The following is a 24,020-nucleotide window of genomic DNA, read 5'->3' as shown; positions in this document are numbered from 1 at the left end:
TGACAATAAACAGTTGAAAATAAAATAGCGCGTGCATGTTTGCATGCTCATTCCTGTCCAACTGTTTGTGACCCCATGGGTTCTCTGTCCATGGGGGACTCTTTGCATCCCCATGCCAGGCTCCTCCGCCCATGGGTTTATCCAGGCAAGAATACTGGAGTGGGTTGCCGTTTCCTACTCCAGGGGATCTTCCCAACTCAGAGATCGAACCCATGTCTCCTGCACCTCCTGCATTAGTGGTGGATTCTTTCCTACTGAACCATCTGGGAAGCCCCAAATAGAGTAGGGGGCTAATAATAAGCAACACACAAATACGTATACAAGATAATTAAAGATTGTGATAATCATCATGAAGCAACAGGGTGGTGAGGTGGAGAACTGACAGAGGCCACTTGATTATTAAGCTACTTTTTAAAAAGTAAGTTAATTTTATTTATTTATTTTTGGCTGTGCTGGATCTCCGTTGCCGTGCTTTCTCTAGCTGTGGCGAGTCGGGGGCAGCTTTTGGTTGCGGTGCACGAGCCTCTCATTGCAGTGGCTTCTCTTGTTTCGGAGCACGGATTCTGGAGCATGTGGGCTCAGTAGCTGTGGCACTTGGGCTTAGTTGCTCCGTGACTGGTGTAATCTTCCCGGACCAGGAATCACACCTGTGTCCCCTGCATTGGCAAGCAGATTCTTTACCCCTGGACCACCAGGGAAGTCATTATTATTATATTATTAGGCTGTGCAGCATGACTTGCAGGATCTTAGTTCCCCACCCAGGGATTGAACCTGGTCCCTCGGTAGTAAAAGTTCAGACTGAACCCTGGACCACCAGGGAATTCCCAGAAGCCACTTTAAGTAAGGGAGTCAGAAAAGACTTCTATGAGGAGGTGGCATCTGAGCTAAGGAAACCAGGAGAGTGGATGTCCTAGAAGCCAAGAAAGGAGGGTATTTCAAGGAAGGAATTGTGAATTGGTCAAATGCTGAGCGGAGTGTATAAGGAGGATAGAATGTTCACTGGATTTAACAATTTTGTTAACAGCGGTTCTAGCGGAGTTGGTGGACGTAGCCGGGGTTTAAGAGTGAACTGGAGGTGAAGAAGTGTAGGTCATCTTTGAAAGACATCTACCTATGGAAGGGCACGAAGTGAAGCAAGGCAAGTGGAGAGAACCTCAGCGCCTCAGATCATCTTCAGTGGTCCACAGCAGCGCTGTCTCCGTTGCCAGATTCTCCTGGCAGGGCAGGTGGGTAGAGAGTGAAGGGGTTCCGTTGCTTTTCCTCGGTTTCATGGTTTTTGCTTACTAGTTCATTAACGCGATTGCATGGTTCTCTGCTCCCTTCTGGTAGCAGACAATTTTCCCTGCTGTCTGTCGCTCTGTCTGAAATTTTCTGTCCATTAGCATCTGGGTAGCCTGCTTCAGTCCCGCTCCCTTGGAGCAAGTGTAGGAAAGGCTGTGAGGGCTATTCTCATTCTCTGTCACTAGGTGGCAGAAGAACTCACTCTTTGCAAAAACAAAGCTTGTGCTAGGAGTTCACCAACGCAATGGACAGGAATTTGAGCAAACTCCAGGAGGTTATGGAGGACAGAGGAGCCTAGCGTGCCACAGTCCACGAGGTCTCAAAGAGTTGGACATGACTTAGTGACTGAACAACAACAAGCCAGGACAAAGAGAAGAAGAGTTTTCTTTTCTTTTTTTGGCCATGCTGCGAAGCACATGGGATCTTGGTTCCCCAACCAGGCACTGCACCCGTGCCCCCTACAGTGGAGGCAAAGAGACAGGGAACTTCCCCTACAGTGGAGGTGAGGAGCCCTAAACACCGGACCAGGGAACTCCCCGGCAGAGTTTTGTCTCTCTCAGACCCTTCCCGGAAGTCAGCCAGCAGGTTGGAGCCGAGTTACTGTGGGGTACAGAGAAGCCAGAGATCTTCATTAATGAGTCAGAATATCCAGTAGTGGAGAAACAGACACAGAACTGTTTCTATATGACTAGATTTTCCCACCCCTTCTACTCAACATTTTGAGTGGTTTTCTAAATGTTTGCAATATCTATAGAGGGGGCAATCTCCTTCCTGATCTCATTTTCCCCACCACAAAACTTCCAAGTTTAGGAGGAAAACAAGCTGTAAGGTAGTGAGGTTCATGGAGTGTGAAAATGAGAGATGCGACTTGAAGACAGTAGGAAACTAGAGCTGATGGGGTGAGTCTGGATGGGTATCTGGAGCACTTGACCAGAAGACAGGAGGCTCACCTAGGTTCCGGATTAGGCTCTGTAATCGACTGAGTCACTTTGAGTAAGACACTCATCTTTTCTGACTTCTGTTTCAGTTTCTTGAATGAGATGGTTGGACAAGATGTTTTCAAAGGGCTCTTCCAGCTTGAAAATGATCTCAGTGCTACATTCTGCTACTCTATCTTTTAAGAGTGTGTATTTTTTATTTGTTTGGGTTTATGTTTAATTCGTTTATTGTGGAATATAGCATGCCTATAGAGGAGTATATAGAACATAAGCATATTTTTAAAAATATTTATTATTTATTTAAATAATAGGTCTTATTTGTAGTTCTTGGGGTCTTCAGTTGTGGAATGTGGGATCTAGTTCCCTGACCAGGGATTGAACCCAGGACCCCTGCATTGGGCATGCAGAGTCTTAGCCACTGGACTACCAGAGAAATCCAACCAAGCATATTTTTAGTAATAATAATATGAACATATGTAACCATCACCCAGAGTAAGAAATTGAACATGGCCTGTAGCTTTCCTGGTAGCTCAGACAGTAAAGAATCTGCCTGCAATGCAGGAGACCCGGTTCATTCCCTGGGTCAGGAAGATCCCCTGGAGAAGAGAATGGCAACCCACTCCAGTTTCTTGCCTGGAGAATTCTGTGAACAGAGGGACCTGGCAGGTTACAGTCTACGGAGTTGCAAAAGAGTCGGACCTGACTGAGTGACTATCACTTTCACTTTCACAGTGGCTGAGAAGCTCTTTATATGTCTATCCCTCTGGTCACACTCCTTTCCCTTCTCCCAATCATCAGTTTCCCAGACTTTTTAAAAAATAGTAAACTATCTATAACTAATATTTACTAATTTTAATAACTAAAAAATTACTTTTTAGTGCTCTTGTACTTTTTACCTGCTCTTGTACTTACATACTTTTTACCTGCTGTTGTACTTATGTAAATGGATAGATCACACCCTATGTAATTTAAAGTAAACTTTTTATTGCATATAACACAAAGTGGATCCTCTTCTCTTTGTGTTGTCTCCCAGTCACCACCCCTCATCAGGAGTAACCATGATTCAGATTTTTACCACCACAAGTGAATTTTGCCTATTTTTGAAGAAACACACTCTTTTGTGTCTGGCTTTTTTTTGCTCAACGTTATGGGTGTGAAATCCTTCCATATTGTTTCTTGCAGCAGTAGTTTGTTCATTCTCATTGCTTTATAATATTTTACTGTATGAAGGTATCATAATTTATTTTTTAAATTTTTATTGGAGTATATAGTTGCTTTGCAATGTTGTATCAGTTTCTGCTGTATAGCAAAGTGAATCAGCCACATGTATACACATATCCCCTCCTCTTTGGATTGCACCATAGCTTATTTATCCATTCTACTGCTGAGAGATGTTGGGTTGTTTCCAATTTGGGACCAGAAGAGAAAATGTTCCTGGGACACATTTGAAAGTTTCTCCAGAGTATAAATCCGTAACTGGAAGCTGGGTTATAGCACATGCAGGGTATGGTCAGCTTCACTAATTAATGGCAAACTGTTTTCTAAGAGGTTGTCCCATTTACACTCCCACTGACAGTATATGAAAGTTCCTTTTGTCCCACAGGGGCCAAATTGCCTTTTTAGTGTGGTACAACCACGGGACTTTGCAGGGCCTGGCGAACGCTCACATTGCCAGCCTTTCAGTTCATTCTCAGACGTTCAGGCCAGAGCCACTTCTGTTTACTTGCTCCCTCCAAGTATGGGTAAAAGGTTCAGATGTAAGCCCAGTTCTCTGATCACATGCTCTGTTCCTCTGGGAATATTGGCCCTGGGCCGGGGTTGGGTAGTGAACTTAATACCGTAATCATTCCTGAATCCGTTGAGCATCCATAGGATATTCTGTTCTTATACTGAACATTAGTGGGACATGGAGAGGGGAACGGAAAGGGGGAAGTAATAGTTTTAGCCTGCCTCCAAGTTTTGTGTTAGAAACTTTACATTTTGGCTATAACACTTAATCCAAAACACAACCTTACAAGGTAGGTGTTCTATCTCAGTTTTATAGACAAGGAAACTGAGGCCCAGAAAGGGGGTCATTTGCTCTAGGTCATGGAGCTAATTAAGTGATGGAGTCAGGATGTGAAACCTGGTTTACCTGATTAAAGAGCTCAGTTCTTTACAGTGCAGAACACAGGGAAGGCAGCCTCCCTGCTTCGCTGTTGGCTAAGACTGCCAATACCAAGAACCAGTACTTCTCAGGACTGCTTCTCTGTATTCACCCCCAGAACTATACTAGCCAATCGATATGGCCATCTCATTCATTGACTTAAATTACATTTTATTTTCATTCATTTTTGGTTTCCACTTCTTTCTTTTCATTTCCATTAAGAAATTTGGGCATATCAGTGAAGCAGGTCCACTGATAAACCTGCTGGTCTAGTATGTTAACTAGAGGTGAGATTTAAAAAGGCAGGGACACTGAAATCTTCTATTCCAAGTTATAAGAGAGGGAAACTTTAAGACTGAAGGGATGGGACTTCCCTGGTGTCTCAGTGGTAAAGAATCCACCTGCCAGTGCAGTAGACATGGGTTCAATCCCTGGTCTGGGAGGATCCCACATGTGGCAGAAAACTGAGCCCATTTCCCGCAGCTACCGAAGCCTGAACCCCCTAGAGCCCATGCGCCTCAACAAGAGAAGCCATCACAATAAGAAGATCGCACACCACAGCTAGAGAAAAGCAACAAAGACCCAGCACATCCAAAAATAAATAAAATTTTAAAAATTATTTTAAAGAAGACTGAAGGGATGAAAAGGATGAAAGGAAGTTGAGTGATGGTTCAGTTTTCCTTGAAAGTAAAAGCTCTTCAAAAATGATTAGTGTTGTATTTTATTATTTATCATGTTTCATACATAATAGTAGGTACTTCCCAGGTGGTGCTAGCAGTTAAGAACCCACACACCAATGCAGGAGACCTAAGAGACGCAGGTTCAATCCCTGGGTTGGGAAGATCCCTTGGAGGAGAGCATGGCAACCCTCTCCAGTATTCTTGCCTGGAGAATCCCATGGACAGAGGAGCCTGGCAGGTTACAGTCCATGGGGTCACACAGAATTGGACATGACTGAGGCAACTTAGTATGCACGCACATGTAATAGCAGTGGTGGGGAGTGAGGGTATTTATTTGGGATAGACAGGTGAGGTCTGAACATGTAGCAGGAGAAAGCTAAGTCAGACTCAGGAGAGACAGAGATGATGGAGAAGCTGAAGAGACAGTAAGGCAGGACCAGGAGGAAGCGCTCCGGGAGCACTCTCATGGGCTTGCAGTAGAGTGAGGTCGGAGATGAGAAGCTCTAAAGCTGATTACTGTGAAATGTCAGAATCCCAAGAAAAGGCAAGACGTAAACAGGTTAGCCTCCCTGCCTTCAGATAAAGGTCCACTTAAGACTTCTCTAGGTATTTAATAATGAAGTATATAGGACTTAGAAAGGGCTTTAAAAAAAAAATGATACTGGGGACTTCCCTGATGGTCCACTGGTTCAGAATCTGTCTTCCAATGCAGGGGACACAGGTTTGAATGATTCCTGGTCAGGGAATTAGGATTCCACATGCTCCAGGGCTGCTAAGCCCTTGTGCCACAACTAGAGAAAGCCCACGCGCTGCAAGGAAGACCCAGCAGAGCCAAAAGAAAAGATACTAGAGGTGTCATGCAAAAGGCAGCCAGGTTTTGGTGACTGCCAATTATAGATAGGACAGCTAGGCCTTGAAAGTGTCTGCGATTGGATAAGAAGGAGGGAGGAGAAGCTGAAATGCCTTGTGAAAACTCAAGCGTCCATGTGAAAACACCGTGGGGAGCCTCTGTTGGCGAACGCTGTCTTTCTCATTGTGTAATCTTGTCTTTCATCATCAGGACCAGAGTTATAAAGCGGCCTTCCCTGCGGATGGTTTCTGACCTTTTGGTGTGAAGTTCCGTCAGGCTCTTAACCCTGGACAAACCTGCACGGCTGACCAGAGTCGAAGAACACAGTGTTCTGATCAGGCCTTCTTGTCTTCTTTTTTCTCGTATCTTACGACTAGAGCCCCAGTTCTGGTCAAGGCACTGACTCTCTTGAAGTCTGTCCATCTGTGAAGTATCCTTCTGGAGGTTTTTGCCTCCCAGACGCGACCTGAAGACGGACAAGCAGACGTTGGAAGCACAGAGGTCCCTGAGGTACAGAGCCAGTTTTGTTTTCAGTCAGTGAGGTATGAATAGCTCTACCTAGCTATTGAGGGCAATACCAAAGTGTAAGAAATGCTCTCTGCTTTTAAGACGATTAAAATTCAGCTGGAGAGCTGAAACCAGCATACCCACAAAGAATTTTTAGCCCCGTAAATGCTGAACCATGTGGTAGTGACCAGATTGCTAGTAGAATTCAAAGGAAGGATCATCAGTAGGAGCTGGAGAAATAAAAGAGATCTTCTTTGAGAAAATGGGACTCCCACAGACTATAGAAAAATGCAGAAAATTAGGAAAGAGGCAGGACAATCTTGCCAGCATAAGCAAAAGTAAAGATAAGAAAGGCAAGAGCTGGAAGCCAGATTAGTGTAAGTGTTCTGTATTGGGGGCCAGTGGGAAATAACATCGTATTATATCCCCTATGTTGTGCTGTTGTTTAGTTGCTGAGTCGTGTCCGACTCCCATGTGACGCCATGGACTGCAGCCTGCCAGGCTCCTCTGTCTATGGGATTTCCCAGGCAAGAATACTGTTCTAAAGGTCTATCACTGACTCTGCCATTTAAGGAATTTGGAACCGTGGCCAGACAGCCACCAGGAGACGGTGCTCTTTGAGGGTCCATCTACTTTTTAAAAAATGATAACTATTTTGTATTTATTTTTATTTTTGGCTGTGCTGGCTCTTGGTTGCCGCTCGTGGGCTTTCTCTAGGCGCAGTGAGTGGGGAGCTACTCTTCGTTGCAGTGCATGGGCTTCTCATTGCGGTGGGGCTTGTGGGCTCAGCAGTTGTGGTGCGTGGGCTTAGTAGCTCTGTAGCATGTGGGATCTTCCCGGACCAAGGATTGAACCTGCATCCCCTGCACTGGCAGGCAGATTCTTAACTGATGGACCACCAGGGAAGTCCTGTGGGTCCATTTTCTATTCAGGCACATTCTTTCCTACCTTGGTTCAACTTTGGCCTGACCTGCCAGACTTTTCTGTCTAGTTTGTGCATGTGTAGGACATGCTGTTCTTCATTGGAGACACTGACATCAGAGAGGGAACAATAATGATAAATCCTAAACTACTGTTCTTTAACTCCAGGGTGAATAATTACTGCCTAAAAAAAAGTCTGAAGTGGGGCTGGTAATCTGTATTTTGAACAAGCACCGACTGATTCTGTTTCAGGTGGCCAGTGGAACATACTTTGAGAAAGACTACCTCAAACTGAGGTAGAATTGACAATGAAGCGCCAAAATATCCTGGAGTGACACACATACTGCTTATGTATTTCTGGACTTAATTTTGAGAATTTATCCCTTTTTATGTACGGGTCTTCTAAAACTTACATGGTTATCAATTAAAGAGCAAGATCTAGACACTCTATGTTTTGGTGTTTTGTTTTGTCTTCCCAACTAGATTGGGATATCTTAAAGATAGGTATGCCCTCAGACTTTTCTTATTTCTCCCATAGTAGAGTGACAGACCATTTTTAAGGTTGAAATGCTTGGGGGAAAATCCCTGATACCTTAATCTAACCTTCTTAAAAAACCTTGAAGCCATTTGGTATTTGGAAACTTGTATTAGTTTTTTTTAGGGCTGCCATGATAGAGTATCACAGACTGGGTGACTTAAACCGTAGAAGTTTATTTCTTCACAGTTGTAGAGGCTGTAAGTCCAAGATTAAAATGTCAGCAGAGTTGGTTTATTTTTAGGCTTCTCTCTTTGGCTTGTAGTTGACCATCTTCTCTAGCAAAACAGCTACATCTGGTAAAGGCTTCATCGATTGTGATTCACAGATGGTCTTCCCTCATTGTGTATCTGTGTCCTAATCTTCTCTTCCTGTAGGGCCCCCAGTCATTTGGAATTAGGGCCCACCTAATGACTTTATTTCAGTTCAGTTTCCTCTTTAAAGAGCCTGTCTCCAACTATACTCATATTCTGAGGTGCTGAGGGTTCAGACTCATATCAATTTAGATCACAGTTCAGTCTGTTATAGCCATTATGGCACCTAGAAATGGGCCACTCTCTCCCTTCTCTCACACCTGTTAATCTTGTATAGTAAGTTCTCTCCACCCTCTAATGTTCCTCCACCACTTCTTACAGACATAAGCTTGTGTGGCAAGTACCCATGGAACAGCGCTAAAGAGCCTATAGCGGAGATGGGCAGGTTGCGGCATGCACCACACAAAACACTTCGGAGTTGAAATTCCAGGTGAATAGTCTTAAAGACACAGCTCTCGGCCTACTCTTGGTCCAACGGTCATTTGATGATGATAATTAGATTACTATATCCTATGTAAATAGTCTTGGTGTATCTTAACTCATCCTTCATTTTCTTTCATGGTAGCTCACTCATTAGGCCTCTCCTTGGCTAGTACTTTACAGAGCTCAGTTACCTCAAATGTTCAATGAGGTCAAAAGCAAGACCTGTAAGGGCTTGCTGAAGGTTCACATAAACACAGTTTCTGAGCACAACCCCCTGGTTCTGCAGTATTCCTAAGGCTGATAAACAGCAACATCTCTAAGAAAGAATCTATTATAAGTAGTAGGAACTAGGAAAGGTAGATGAAAAATAAGACAAATAACCTCAAGATTTTTAGTTCTTTGTAAAGTCACTTCCTTCATGGCAGCTTCATAGGGAAGAGACAAAATTTCCTCTTCCCAGGCTTTTTTTTTTTTTTTTTTCAGTCAATCAAGTCAAACATCTTGTTAAATGGTGAGGCCGTGCTCAGTTATCTCTATATTCTGATTCTCCTCTCTTTGTTCAACTGACAGGTGCATCTAATGACAGTTATTGTGAAGCTTGGGTGACTGCTCTATATAAAGTTCACATTTTCATTCTGAATGTGTTTCCAGTGTCTATTCTCTTCAAGTAGGTTGGTAAACTCTTGGAGAAGTCACCACCTAAAGGTATGATGACGGCTTCTAGAATACTCTTCCCTGTTGACCAACCTTCCTATCTTCCTGCTTCTGCATCCCTCCAAGAACTTCTGACCTCAGGTTGTGTATTTCTACCCTGTTCACTCTTTGCCCCCTGGCTCAGGACTTCTTCCCACCAAACTGTCATCCTTTGTACCACTCTTGGCCTTTAGCACAAGCTTGTTAGAAGTTCAGAAGAGTACCCTGGGTAGGATCGGAAAGAGTTAAACTCACTGTTTCTTCTGAAGTGCAATTTTCTCTAATTTTCTTTTTCTCCTGCTCTATAGTTCTATTATATGTTTGGATTCTTTCCAGTTACTATTAATTTTCAACACAATCACCATGAATGTCTTGCTGTAAAATAACTGGCAAAGCTAGAGAAATCGGCTGCCTTCTTCTCAAAGACCTGATGTAAACCACCGTGGAGATGGGGAGGCACGCTCCTTTCCAAGAAGCCGGGAGTTGATTGCCTTCCAGGCTCGGGGCAGGCGCAGCAGCCTGTCCTTTGGCACTCTGTCCTGCTTCCTGAGCTTCCTTCATCGAGGCTTCCCCTCAAATGCTTCAGGATTCAGCACCTCAGACTCCTTTGGGGCGGGCCACCCAGCGAGGCCGGTTATGTTGTCAGAACAGGGCTTGGTTTGCCAGCACTAACTTGGAAACCATCCTGTGTGATCCTGGGCAGTTCATGAATGCGATACCCTCCGCGATAATCCTCCTCGGGGCACGGGGATTGAACAGGGTAAGGTCCTCACACGGCCTGCGCACCGCCCGCCTCGCTCAGTCCTGCTCGATCCAGGGCTCCCTTCCCGCGCCGCGAGCCGGATGGCCCCCCGCGCCATTCCCCCATTCCCGGGTTCGCCGGGAGGGGGAGCTGGCTGGGCCGTCGGCTCGGCACCGCCCCCGGAGAAAGGGCCGGCGGCCACCCGGGACCCGCCCGCCCTCTAGCCGCTGGGCCCCGAATGGCAGAGCGGTGCTCGGACCATCCGTATCGCCTCACATCGCCCCGCCCCACGCCGTCCTCCCATTGGCTGTCGCCGGGCCCTCGGGGCCCGCGCCTCTCTGCGTGGCCGGCCAGACCGCGCCGCCGCGGGGAGCGGGGTCGGAGGTGAACGGCCTCGAGTAACCCCGGACGTAGTCACCTCACTGGGCTCGCCGGCTGAGGTGGGAGCGGGGGCGGGGCGGGGCGGGGCGGGAGCCCTGAAGCCCCGCCCCTCCCCGTGTGTCGGGCCGGCCTGGTGCTGCGCGCCTGTCAGCCATCGCCGGAGCTACCGGCGTCTCCTCCCGCCCAGCACCGCCTCCGCGCAGGGGTCCGGGACCGCCGGACCCGCGGGACACAGCCGCCGCCGCCGCCTTGAGGTGAGGAGGGGAAGGCCGCCTCGCAGTCTGCGGATTCGGGACCGGGAGAGGCCGGGGCCCGGGGAGGGGCGGCGGCTGCGAAGGGCCGCCTCCCATCTTCCGCCGCACGCGGCCCGGGCTCCATCCCGCCCGGACCCGGTGCTTGGTAGCCCGGCTTTCCCCGCAGTTCTGGGGCTTCGCGTTTCCCTCTGGGGAAGACGTGGAGGGACCTGGGGGGTTCTCCGGGCGTCGGAGCTCAGACCCCGGAACCGGGAGACGTACAGCCCAGGGCCTCTAGGAAGGGGCTGGTGTGTCTGTCTGGAGCGGGTCCCCCCATTCTCCCGCGCCAGCCACGGCGTGGTCTGATCTCTTCCAGACCCCAGTCTCCAGTGCAACCCTGCGCTGCGGAGAGGAAGGAGATCCACGTGGGAGGGGGGTGTTGAGGGCTGGGTCCTGTTGCCCTGAAAGTCTGCTTCTCTCTTGCAGAGAGAGAGAGAGATTGTGGGGTGCAGAGACCCGGGCTGCTTTCTGCTTTTGCTGTCTTTGTATCGTGGTGGGAGCCAGGGGTCGGGCGAGGTGTCCCTTGCCAGTTTCTGCTCCCAGAGTTTTATTCAGTATTTTCTGTAAGGGACGTAGTAAAAGGTACATGCCTGCTCTTACTCTCTCCCTCACGTTTATGATACTGATCGCGGCAAGCAGTCGGAGGTAAGACGTCGCCAGGTGGTGTGAGTCTAATGTATTTCAGAGGAAAACGTGCAGGGAAATCCTGCCTGGGTCAGCGCCAACCGTGTTTCTGGAATTGAACGCGGGAAAGTGGACGCTGGTGGACACTAGGAATCAGCTCTAAACACTAGGGACTCCAAGTAGGCTTTGTGGTTTTTATAGAAGCAAGTAAGAATAAACTAACAACTGTACAGGTTTCGGAAATACTTTAATTTCAGGTGTTTTTGTTTTGGGGTTTAAGACTGAAATCTCGGAATTTCTGATTCCGATTCTCCTTAAGCAGTGTTTCAGTAATTTCCCAGTGTGCGGAATAAACCTGATAACGTGGTCTTCAGTCTCAGAAGTTGGTCCCCCTCCATTCTCTCTTTTCTTTCGTTTTTTTATCCCCTTGTCCACAGTGCAGATTGAGAAGTGTGCTTACTTTTGTTTTATGGTTTCTTCTTTCTGGGGGGCATGGATAGGAATTCTCTTCTTTGTCTCTTGGTGGAGATGTCTTGCATGTCTGTGAGGAGAAGGCTTTCCATGTGCCTTTTTATTTGATAGGCACTTTTGCCTGGGAAATCCCATGGACAGAGGAGCCTAACTGGCTACAGCCCATGGGGCCACAAAGAGTCAGAGCCACTTAGCCACTAAACCTTTAAGAAAATCACTGTGGTTTAATAGGGCAGGACAGCAGCTTGCAGTGTCTGGAGAGATGACTGCTTGCTGTAAAGTAGCAACTCACTTCTCTTGCCTCAGTTTCCTCATTTTTAATAACAGGAGGAACTGTTGTGAATTTCAGGATAATTAGCAAACATTGTAAAATGAAATAAGAAAGATGTCAAAGTATTAGTTTATGAAGTCACCTGAGTTTATTTGTGTTTCACAAGTTTTGTTTGGAATTAACCAGTGCAGAGCAGAAATACATCTCCTTTAAGATGTCATGGTTTTTAAAATGGGAGGAAACGTTGAGAAATGGTGACATTTGGTTTAGTTTTCTTAATAGTTCAGAAGACAAGATTATGTCAATGAACTAGTATTGTGAAAGCCAGTCTTAGAACTCTCATCCCATCCTTGCCTTTTCAAAGTGCCATGGACACATTCAAGTGTAGATCACTATGTAACGTTTGATTTCCTTTTCAGTCAATGACTGGGAAGTTGTTTTGTCTGTCACACAGACTGGCTAACAGGTCTGGGGCTAGTGTTTTCCTTTCTTAAAAAAAATTTTTTTTGGATATCTAATATCCTAAAAGTATTGGTTGAAGAAAGAAGTAAGTTAAAATAAAAATTATTGGAATAATATGTTGGAATTTAACATTTTTAATTGGAGGAGTCTTCTTATAATTCAGAAAAAGCTTTTTATATCATTATCTAAAATTGTTCTTAAAGATTAATAATAATAGCAGGTATGCACCAAGTGTCTTTCCAAGCCCTTAAAACAGTAAGATTATGAAGAAGTAAATGAACACCGAAGACTCACTGGCCATAAAAAATTTCTTTTAACTCTTGAGGCAGATGGTGATTACGGCCATGAAATTAAAAGACGCTTGCTCCTTGGAAGGAAAGTTATGACCAACCTAGATAGCATATTAAAAAGCAGAGACATTACTTTGCCAACAAAGGTCTGTCTAGTCAAGGCTATGGTTTTTCCAGTGGTCATGTATGGATGTGAGAGTTGGACTGTGAAGAAAGCTGAGCGCCAAAGAATTGATGCTTTTGAACTGTGGTGTTGGAGAAGACTCTTGAGAGTCCCTTGGACTGCAAGGAGATCCAACCAGTCCATCCTAAAGGAGATCAGTCCTGGGTGTTCATTGGAAGGACTGATGCTGAAGCTGAAACTCCAGTACTTTGGCCACCTCATGCGAAGAGTTGACTCATTGGAAAAGACCCTGATGCTGGGAGGGATTGGGGGCAGGAGGAGAAGGGGACGACAGAGGATGAGGTGGCTGGATGGCATCACCGACTCGATGCACATGAGTTTGGGTGGACTCTGGGAGTTGGTGATGGACAGAGAGGCCTGGCGTGCTGCGATTCATGGGGTTGCAAAGAGTCGGACGCGACTGAACTAAACTGAACGGAGCATTTTTAAAGGAAATCTTTATTGATCTTCCACTGTAACAGATTGTTGCTTAGCTAGTTTTTTGTTTCACTAATTTTAAAGTTCAGTGAATATCCACTACTTGGCTCTAATGGGTTATGTGAGATGATATTTACATAGAGGAAACTGACAAATAGTGGTCAGAGGTCATTTCACTTATACAAAGAATAAATCTCATTAATAGGGCATAGGTTTTTATGAGTTCAACAGTCAATCTTACTATGTATGCTCTCGTGATACACAGTTCTCTTACCAATTTGTTATTTATTCAAGCCATCATAAAGCCGTTTAGTCTCTAGTCTCAGGATGTTGAAGCAAGCAAGTGAAAAGAAACTTCAGCAACAAGGGATGTTAGCACCTTACCCAAAGGTTGGTGGTCCCAGTTGGTTTGGCCTTTCATGGATGTTATTTGGGACTTAGGTTTATTCCAGCCTTTCAGGTTGCTGGACTCACCTTCCTTTGTATAAGGAACCACAGGAGCGTTTACCATTACATGGCATCAGAAACTGAAGTTGCATGGCAGTAGTAGTTACAAAGTAGTCATCCCAGATAGAGTAAGTCTGAATAACGATTTTCGTTTTTGTAAATGATAACATGAAGTTTGAAAATTCTGAATTAATTCGTGGAGTAAAGTTTGAAAAGCAGACTTAGTTTTGGACAAATTTTTTCAGGAAGTGTAAGGTTTTGTTTATGAATATTTGACTATCTCCTCTGATAGAATCGGAGAAGGCAATGGCACCCCACTCCAGTACTCTTGCCTGGAATATCCCATGGATGGAGAAGCCTGGTAGGCTACGGTCCATGGGGTCGCTAAGAATCAAACACGACTGAGCGACTTCACTTTCACTTTTCACTTTCATGCACTGGAGAAGGAAATGGCAACCCGCTCCAGGATTCTTGCCTGGAGAATCCCAGGGACGGAGGAGCCTGGTGGGCTGCCGTCTATGGGGTCACACAGAATTGGACACGACTGAAGTGACTTAGCAGTAGCAGTATGATAGAAAGGGCTTCCCATGAGGTGCCAGTGGTAAAGAACCCACCTGCCAGTGCAGGAGACATAAGAGACTTGAGTTGGATCCCTGGGTCAGGAAGATCCCCTGGAGGAGGGCATGCCAACCCATTTCAGTATTTTTGCCTGGAGAATCCCATGGACAGAAGAGCCTGGTGGGCTACAGTCCATAGGGTCACCAAGAGTCTGGCATGACTGTAGCGACTTAGCACACACGTATGATAGAAATAAGAGAGTACTCTAATGGGGTTCCTAAAAATCATCCTTTGTTTTGTAGACCACTCAAACCTGTTCTTAAGTCATAAGTTGGCACATGTGTATGTGTGTGTATTTACACACATGCCAAGTTGGGGCGATAGTAGGTTGATAGGAGCTTGATTAGTTTTTAAGTTTACTAGAAGTAATATCAGCAAATTGGCACCAAGAGGATAGATAGCTGGGTTGTTTGTGTTTTGTGCTTCAGCATTTAGTGATATTCCTGAGCCTGGCAAGGCAAACTGTTGAATTTCCCTTTGATTCCATCTTATAAAAATCTGAGAACTGAATGTAACTTTTAGTATTAGAATGTACCTTAGGAATTTTCTGGTTCAACTTTATAGTTAATATGAAAATATTTTATCCAATACTCCTGTTGGAAACTTCCAGCTCTAGGCAGTTCATCGTCTGATTGGTGCATCAACAGGCAACTAATTTTTGAGGTTATTCATTATTTTCAGCCTAAAACTGTCTCCCTAAAACCTTGAAAATGTTGTATGTCCAAGAGGATTAGGACTTTTGGGTTTAACGTGTAAATTTCACCGGCTCCACATTTCTGCCTGATAATGTAAAATACAATGCCTAACACATCCAGAACACTTGGGGGCAGGCCAAAAAAAAAAAAAAAAAAGCAAATTGTTTTTTTCCTTGAATCCTGGGTGCTCTCTGGAAGGTAGCTGACAGCTGAATCATGGTTTCAGTTCAGTTCAGTCGCTCAGTCGTGTCTGACTCTTTGCGACCCCATGGACTACAGCACACCAGGCCTCCCTGTCCATCACCAACTCCCGGAGTTTACCCAAACTCAAGTCCATTGAGTCGGTGATGCCATCCAACCATCTCATCCTCTGTCGTCCCCTTTTCCTCCTGCCTTCAATCTTTCCCAGCATCAGGGTTTTTTCAAATGAGTCAGCTCATCGCATCAGGTGGCCAAAGTATTGGAGTTTCAGCTTCAACATCAGTCCTTCCAATGAACACTCAGGGCTGATCTCCTTTAGGCTGGACTGGTTGGATCTCCTTGCAGTCCAAGGGACTCTCAAGAGTCTTCTCCAGCACCACAGTTCAGAAGCATCAATTCTTCGGCACTCAGCTTTTTTTATAGTCCAACTCTTACATCATGGTTTCAGCTTTTCCTAAATGCTGCTCTATGAAATAAGATTATGGGGAGGAATTGATTCGTAGTCTGAGAGATTTTTGAATTCACAAAATGGCATTTTACCTGGAGGCCTCTAAATGTTTCAAGGGAATACTGTTTGAAATTTGAACTCGTGATTCACATTTCCTAGTTTCGTCATTCCTCATATTCATTTGAATTTCTATGGAACACAGCCTACAAAAGCCTAGTGTTTACACAGCATTGTAAAGTGTTCGGGTGGTAGATTTCAGACAATTGGAAGAGATAATAAGTTTCCCAGCTTCATTGAGGAGATAACAGAGTCAGTTACACAGTAACACATATTAATAAATGAATGGAAAACTTCCCTGGAGGTCCAGTGGTTAAGAATTTGCCTAGCAATGCAGCCTTGGAAGAGGGCATGACAACCCACTCCAGTATTCTTGCCTGGAGAATCCCATGGACAGAGGAGCCTGGTGGGCTACAGCCCATGGGGTTGCAAAGAGTTGGACATGACTGGATACGACTGAAGCGACTTGGCACGTATGCATACCAGTGCAGGGAACACGGGTTCAATCCCTGGACTGGGAAGATTCCACATGCTGCGGAGCAGCTAAGCCTGTGCGCCCCAACTACTGAGCCTGCATTCTAGAGCTTGTGGTCTGCAACAAAAGAAGCCGCCACAACAGGAATCCTGTGGACTGCAACTGAAGTGTAGTCCCCGCTCCCCACAACGAGAGAAAGCCCCTGAGCAGCGGCGAAGACCCAGCACAGCCACAAATGAATAGAGTGAGTGACACACCAGTTGTCTTCTTAAATGCTCAGGCAGGTGTGAGACAAGGAGTTAGAGTAGCATGAAGCTAATGGATGAAGCTTTTTATTAAACATTTAAACTTTTAGTTGCTAGTAAATGTTACATTCACATAGTTCAAAATTGTAAGTGTACGAAAGCGTATACAGTGACCTTCTCTCTCCTGACTTTGTCTTGCAGCCATTCGGTTCTCCTTACCAGAGACAAGCAGTGCTATTTGTTTCTTACTATAACTTTTAATAGTAATTATCAGATATGTTAATTTAAGTAAGTTAATTAAGTAAATTAAGGGAGTTAATTTAATTTAATTATTTCTTAGTAATAACCAGAGATTTTATTCATATTAAAACAGATGCTCTTCTATTCTCTTCCTACTCTGTCAACTTAAAAAAATATATCTTATTTCTTCGTTTATTTGGCTGCAGCAGGTCTTCCTCGTGGCATGTGGAATGTGGAATCTTTAGTTGCGACATGTGAACTCTTTAGGGATCTAGTTTCCAGACCAGGGCTCGAGCTTGGGCCCCCTGCAGTGGGAGTAAGGAGTCTTAGCCACCCGACCACCAGGGAAGTCCCTTACTCTGCCAACTTTTTAATACAAACTGTACATACTTTGGCTTCCCTGGTAGCTCAGTGGCAAAGAACCCACTTGGCAGTGCTGGGTATGTGGGTTTGATTGCTGGGTCAGGAAGATCCCCTGGAGAAGGAAGTGACAGCCCACTCCAGTCCTCTTGCCTGGGAAATCCCATGGATGGAGGAACCTGGCAGGTTCCCACCCATGGGGTTGCAAAAGAGTCAGACACAGACTTAGCAACTAGACAACAACAACAAATGCATTCTTTATATGCCATCCTTCATCTTTGATGTCTTCACTTAGCATTGCATGGTGAGCTGCGTACCTTTTTATTTTCGTCAGAGTAATATGTACATATAGTGGGTTTTTTTGGCTGCACGGGGTCTTCATCGCTGCGCTGGGGCTTTCTCTAGTTGCGGTGAGTGGACTTCTCTCTTGCGGCGTGCCGGCACTAGGCTCGCGGACTTCAGTAGTTGTAGCACAGGCTCAGTAGTTGAGTCTCAGGGGCTCTAGAGCGTGGGCTTCGTTCCTCTGTAGCATGTAGGATCTTTTCGACCAGGGATTGAACCCATGTCCCCTGTGTTGACGGGCAGACACTCAACCACTGGACCACCAGGGATGTCCCCCACCATATTTTTTCATTGTAAAAATCCTTATTCACTTTTGTAATTTTTTTTTCACTTTTGTAATTAATATATAGCTCATGAGGTGAGATTTTTCTTCACTTTTTCTTGTGGTAAAATACATATAACATTTACCATCTTAGCCATTAAAAAATGTACAGTTTTGCATTATGATTTTTTTTCTCAGCATTATGATATTTAATACATTCATAATGCTATGCAACTATCACTGTCAACCATCTCTAGAACTTTTTTCATCTTGTAAAACTGAACTGCTATACCCTTTGAACAGTAACTCCCTGTTTTCCTCTTCCCCAGCTCCCATCAACCACCATTCTACTCTTGGTCTGTAATTTTGACAAGGACCTCATATAAGTGGAATCATACAGTATTTGTCTTTTTGTGACTGACTAATTTCACCTAGCATAATGTCTTCAAGGTTTATTTACATCGCAGCATATTGCTCTTTAAGGTTGAATAATATTTTATTGTATGTATATGTTACATTTTGCTTATCCATTTATCCATCAATGCATGCTTGCTTTTTTCCAAGTTTTAGTTATTCTGAATAATGCTGTTATGAACATGGGTGTACAAATATCCCTTTGAGATCCTGCTTTCAGTTCTTTTGAGTGTATACCCAGAGTGGAATTGGTGGGTCATATGGTAATTCTATTTTTAATTTTTTGAGGAACCATCATGCTGTTTTCCATAGTACTACCAGTTTACACCCCACAGCACCTCAAGGGTTCTGATTTCTTCACATCCTTACCAATACTTGTTTTGTTTGTTTTTGATAGTAGCCATCCTAATTACTGTGGAGTGCTGCCTTATTTTAGTTTTGATTTGTGTTTCTCTAATGATTAGTAAGGACTTCCCTGGTGGCTCAGTGGTAAAGAATCCTCCTGCCAATGCACAAGATGTGGGTTTGATCCCTGGGTTGGGAAGATCCCCTGGAGAAGGAAATGGCAACCTACTCCAGTATTCTTGCCTGGGAAGTTCATGGGCAGAGGAGCCTGGCGGGCTCATGGAATCACAAAAGAGTTGGACATGCCTTAGCAACTAAACAACAACAACAAATGATTAGTGATGTTGAGCATATTGACATGCTTATTGGACATTCATAGGTCCTCTTTGGAGAAATGTTTGTTCAAATCTTTTGTCCAGTTTTGAACTGGGTTGTTTATTGTTGTTGAGTTTTAGGAGTTCTCTATACCTTTCTGGACATTTATTACTTATCAGGTATATGATTTGCAAATATTTTCTCCCATTCTTTGGATTGCATTTTTACTCTTGTTGATAGTCTTTGGATGAACAAACTTCTTTTAATTTTCAAGAAATCCAGTTTGTCTGTTTTTTTCCTTTATTACCTATACTCTTGATGTCAAACCAAGAAATCTTTGCCAAATCCAATGATATGAAGTTTTTGTTCTGTGTTTTCTTCTAAGCATTTTGTTGTTTTAAGTCTTACATTAGGTCTTTGATCCATTTGAGTTCATTTTGGTCTGTGGCGTTAGTAAGTGTCTGGTTTTTGTATGCGTGTGGAGATCCAGTTTTCTCAGCACCATTTGTTAGAAAGGCTGTCCTTTCCCCATTAAATAGTCTTGGCACCCTTGTCAAATATCGTTTGACCTTATAAACAAGGGTTTCTTTCTGGGATCTCCCTTGTATTCCATTGGTCTTCATGTCTGTTGTTTATGCCAGTATCACATGGCTTTGACCACTGTAGCTTTGAAGCAGTTCTTGAAATCAGGAAGTATAAGTTCTCCAGTTTGTTCTTTTTCAAGATTTTGTTTTGGGGTGGGGGACTATTCAAGAATCCTCGAGATTCCATATGAATTTTAGGGTAGGTTTTTCCTGTTTCTACTTCAAGTGTCATTGGGATTTTGATAGGAATTGCACTGAATTTGGGCAGTATTGATATTTTAACAAAATTCAGTCTTTCAATCCATGAACATGGCATGTGTTTCCCATTTATGTCTTTAATTTCTTTCAGCAATGTATAAAACTATAAAAACTATAAAAAGTTTTCATTGTACAAGTCTTCTACCTCTTTGGTTTAGTTAATTCCTATATATTTTATTCTTTTAAATGCTATTGTAAATGGAATTGTTCTTGTAATTTCCTTCTCAGCTTGTTCACTGTTAGTGTGTAGAAATACGACTGACTTTTGTGTGTTGACTTTGTGTTCTGCCACTCTGCTGAATTCATCTATTACCTCTAACAGTTTTTGTTTTTCTATTTTGGTGTGTGTAAAATCTTTAGAGATTTTACATCTAAGATCATATCACCTCCAGAGGCAATTGTATTTCTTCCTTTCCAATTTGATTGTCTTTTCCTTTTCCTTTTTTCTCACCTAATTGCTCTGGCTAGAATTTCTGTGGTGAAAAAGTGTGTTGTAAAAGTGGACATCCTCTGTATGTCTCAGAGGAAAGCTTTTAGTCTTTTACCACTGAGTATAATATTTGCTGTGGGTTTTTTTTTGTGTGTGTGAGATTGTGTATGACTTTTTTTGTGTGAGATTTCCTTCTATTCCTGGAATGTTTTTTTATCATGAGTGTGTATTGAATTTCATCAGATGGCTTTTCTGTATTAATTGAGATGATCATGTGGGTTTTTTCCCTTCATTCTGATACTGTTGTGTATTACATTGATTAACTTATGTATGTTGAATCATCTTTGCATTCTTGGAATCCAGTGGAATCCTTGCATCCCAGTTGGAAATGGTATATAATAAGTCTTTTAATATGCTGCTGAATTCTGTTTGCTAGTTTTTTGTCGAAGATATTTAAAGTAACTGTAGCCTCATAGAATGAGTTAGGAAGTGTTCTCTTCAGTGTTTTGAATAAGTTTGAGAAGAATTGATATCAGTTCATCTGTAATTGTTTGGTAGAATTCACCAGGGGAGGTCCAGGATCCAGGACTTTTCTTCATTGGGAGATTTTTGATTACTGTTCTCCTTACCAGTTATAGGTCTATTTAGAGTTCGTATTTCTTTGTGATTTAGTTTTGTTTCTAAGAATTTATCCATTTCATCTAGATTATCCAGTGTGTTGGTATACAGTTGATGAGTCTTTTTCTCTTGCTGTTTTCAAGATTCTCTATGTCTTTTGACTTTTAAAAGTTTGGTCATAAAGTATGCCTGTTGGTCTTTTGAGTTTGTCTCATTCGGAGTTTGTTAAACTTCTTCAACATTTATATTCCTGTCTTTCATCAAATTTGGCAAGTTTTCAGCCATTATTTCTTCAAATATTCTCTCTGCCCTTTTCTCAATTCTCCTTCTGAGATCTCACAGTGCGTATGTTGGTCTCTTGATGGTGTACCACAGAGCCCTTAGTCTCTGTTCGCTTTTGGTCTGTCTGTTTTCTTTCTATTCCTCCAACTTGATAATTTATATGTCCTATCTTAGAGTTTGCAGATTCTTTCTTCTGCTTGCTCAAGTTTGTGTTAGTGAATTTTTCATTTCAGTTATTGTACTTTTCAGGTCCAGAATTTCTTTTTGGTTCCTTTTTAGATTTTCTATTTCTTTATTCTTATTTCCATTTTATTCAGAGATTGTTTTCTTGACTTTGTCTTCATCTTCCTTTAGTTCTTCAAGCATCTTTTAGACAGTTGCTTTAATATTTTTGTCTAATATACCTGCCATCAGGTGTTTTTTAGGAATAATTTCTGTTGATTTAGTTGTTTTTTTTTTAATGGTCATACTTTCCTCATGCTTTGTATGCCTTGTGATCTTTTGTTGAAAACTGGATACTTGATTTTAATAATATGGTAATTTTGGAAATCAGATTCTCTCTTCTTAGAATTTGATTTTTTTTTAATTGTCATTTTTGTTTTTTTTGACCATTGTAGACAGTCTCCATGTGGAAGGTCAACCTGAGATATAGATGTTAGGTCTCTTCAGGTCTTTCCTGAGTCTTCCCCTCAGCATATTCAGTCACTTTCTAATTTTTCCCTGTATATGAAGTAGCTTTTGAATGTACTAGTGTTTAGTGTCTGGCTCCCCAAAGCGGGAAAAAGGAAAATGAAGGGTACATAAAAGAGCAGTGGCTCGCTCGCTCTCTCTTTTTTCAAATATTTATTTCTTTATTTGTCTGTGTTGGGTCTTAGTTGCAGAATGTAGGATCCTTTGTTGGGGCTTGAGGGCTTAGTTGCCCCATGGCATGTGGAATCCTAGTTCCCTATCCAGGGATAAAACCCACGTTCCCTGACTTGCAGTGTGTACTCTTAGCTGCTGGACCACCAGGGTAGTTCCAGGCACTGGTTATTTAAGTCCCCTGGAAGTCACTTCAGCTGGAGGATGAGGGGTTTGCAACAGTGGGAGGAGGTTAACAGCTGTAGCTGTCTGCCTCTTTATCTACACCTATATGATCAGAAACAGCAGTCAGCGATCAGAGCACAGATCCCCGATATTTGAAGGACAGGGTTGTTTCTGTCCACCTTGGCTTCCATAGCCTGAGTGTGAAGAGCGTGTGCACAGTGGGGTGGTGCTGCCACATGACTTTACTCAGAAGTAAAATTGACCATCAATGAGTGATAATCGCTCAGTCGTGTCTGACTCTTTGCGACCCATGGACTATACCCTGCCAGGCTCCTCTGTCTGTGGAATTCTCCAGGTGAGAATACTGGAGTGGGTTGCCATTTCTTTCTCCAGGGAAAATTGACTGTAATCAACCACAGTTAACCTTCAAAGTCTGTCCATGGAACTTGCAAGCTTTCAATAGATTCCCAAGTTCCAGTATAGTTACACTAGTCAAATTCTGACAGTGCAATTATTGTCTAATTGGGGACACAGATTCCTAGTAATTGCTACTCTTCTGCCTTCCCAGAATCCTCTTCTGTAAGGTGATTTTCTTTTTTAACACCACAGGAATATCCTGTTTTAGAATAATCTCTTTTCCAGTGGCTTTAACATACATTTATGATTCTGGGCTGTATCAATTATTGTATTGCTGTTTGTAAAATGAAATATATTTTCTAATTGTTTCATTTTAGGAAGTAATTATTTTGAGATTTTGCTGCCTAAAAGTATCTTTATCCTTATAGTTGGTTGGCCATAGAATTTTAGGTTTGAAATAATTTTCCTTCAGAATTTTGAAAGCATTGTTTCACTACCTTCAGGCTTCCATTATTTTTGCTGTTAGGTCTGAAGGGCATTCTGATTCTTGCTCCTTTGTATGTGACCTTTTTTCTCTCTCTGGATTATGGAATCTTCTCTTTGTCTTCATTTTTAAAAATTTTAGTGATGTTGCTTGGTGCCCGTCTGTTTTTGTTTGTTGTAGTAGACCTTTGATGGACCTTCTTAACCTGACCATTATACCTTTCAGTTTTAGGAAGTTTATTGACTTATTACATCAGTTTTAGCTTTCCCTCTATTTTGTTCTGTTCTTACTTTTGAGAGTGCCACTTCTTCATATGGGCTTCCCTGGTGGCTCAAATGGTAAAGAATCTGCCTGCAATGTAGGAGACCTGGGTTTGATCCCTGGGTAGGGGAGATCCCTCGAAAAGGGAATGGTAACCGACTCCAGTATTCTTGCCTGGGAAATCGCGTGGACAGGGGAGCCTGGTGGGCTACATAAGTCCATGGGGTCGCAAAGTGTTGGACACTGCTGAGCGACTAACACTTTCATACTTTCTGCTTCATATTTTGGACCTTCTGAATAGATTCTCTAGTACTTATCTTTTTTCTCTTATTATTCATTCTTTTTTCTTTTTATTCTGATTTATGAAAGATATTTCTTTATCTTCTAACTTTTGTACTGAGTTTTCATTGCTGTGGTTGTATTTTTAAATTACAAGAACTCTTTCTTGTTCTTTAAATGTTTCCTTTAAAAATAGCCTATGTGTTTCATGTAAGTAATATCTATGGAATTTAGAAAGATGGTAATGATAACCCTATATGCAAAACAGAAAAAGAGACACAGATGTACAGAACAGACTTTGGGACTCTGTGGGAGAAGGCGAGGGTGGGATGTTTCAAGAGAACAGCATCGAAACATGTATATTATCAAGGGTGAAACAGATCACCAGCCCAGGTTGGGTGCATGAGACAAGTGCTCAGGGCTGGTGCACTGGGAAGACCCAGAGGGATGGGGTGGAGAGGGAGGTGGGAGAGGGGATCGGGATGGGGAATACATGTAAATCCATGGCTGATTCACGTCAATGTATGGCAAAAACCACTACAATATTGTCAAGT

At 43.3% G+C, this 24,020-nt stretch overlaps 1 protein-coding gene across 8 annotated transcripts in view; it reads left to right on the top strand.

Moving 5' to 3' along the window:
• Positions 1–24,020, top strand: part of ACACA (acetyl-CoA carboxylase alpha) — a 281,140-nt gene that overhangs the window by 40,429 nt on the left and 216,691 nt on the right. For 2 of the 8 annotated variants that reach the window (XM_070478616.1, XM_070478615.1), the window contains exon 1: positions 1,203–1,226. The exons of 1 other annotated variant lie outside the window; for it this stretch is intronic. Coding sequence is in view for 1 of the 7 variants with exons in the window: in XM_070478624.1 (XP_070334725.1) it covers positions 1,114–1,226 (113 nt within the window). In the remaining 6 variants the exon portion in view is untranslated. Of the gene's footprint in view, positions 1–1,024; positions 1,227–6,134; positions 6,406–10,362; positions 10,666–15,979; positions 16,609–24,020 lie in introns of those variants that run through there. 5 more of the 8 variants (XM_070478624.1, XM_070478618.1, XM_070478620.1 and 2 more) reach the window with 5 other exon arrangements.

The sequence above is a fragment of the Odocoileus virginianus genome, chromosome 17 (assembly GCF_023699985.2).
Source record: "Odocoileus virginianus isolate 20LAN1187 ecotype Illinois chromosome 17, Ovbor_1.2, whole genome shotgun sequence".
Lineage (NCBI taxonomy): Eukaryota > Metazoa > Chordata > Mammalia > Artiodactyla > Cervidae > Odocoileus > Odocoileus virginianus.
The sequence above is the reverse complement of the archived record's forward strand: the minus strand, read 5'-3'. Positions and strand labels throughout refer to the sequence as shown.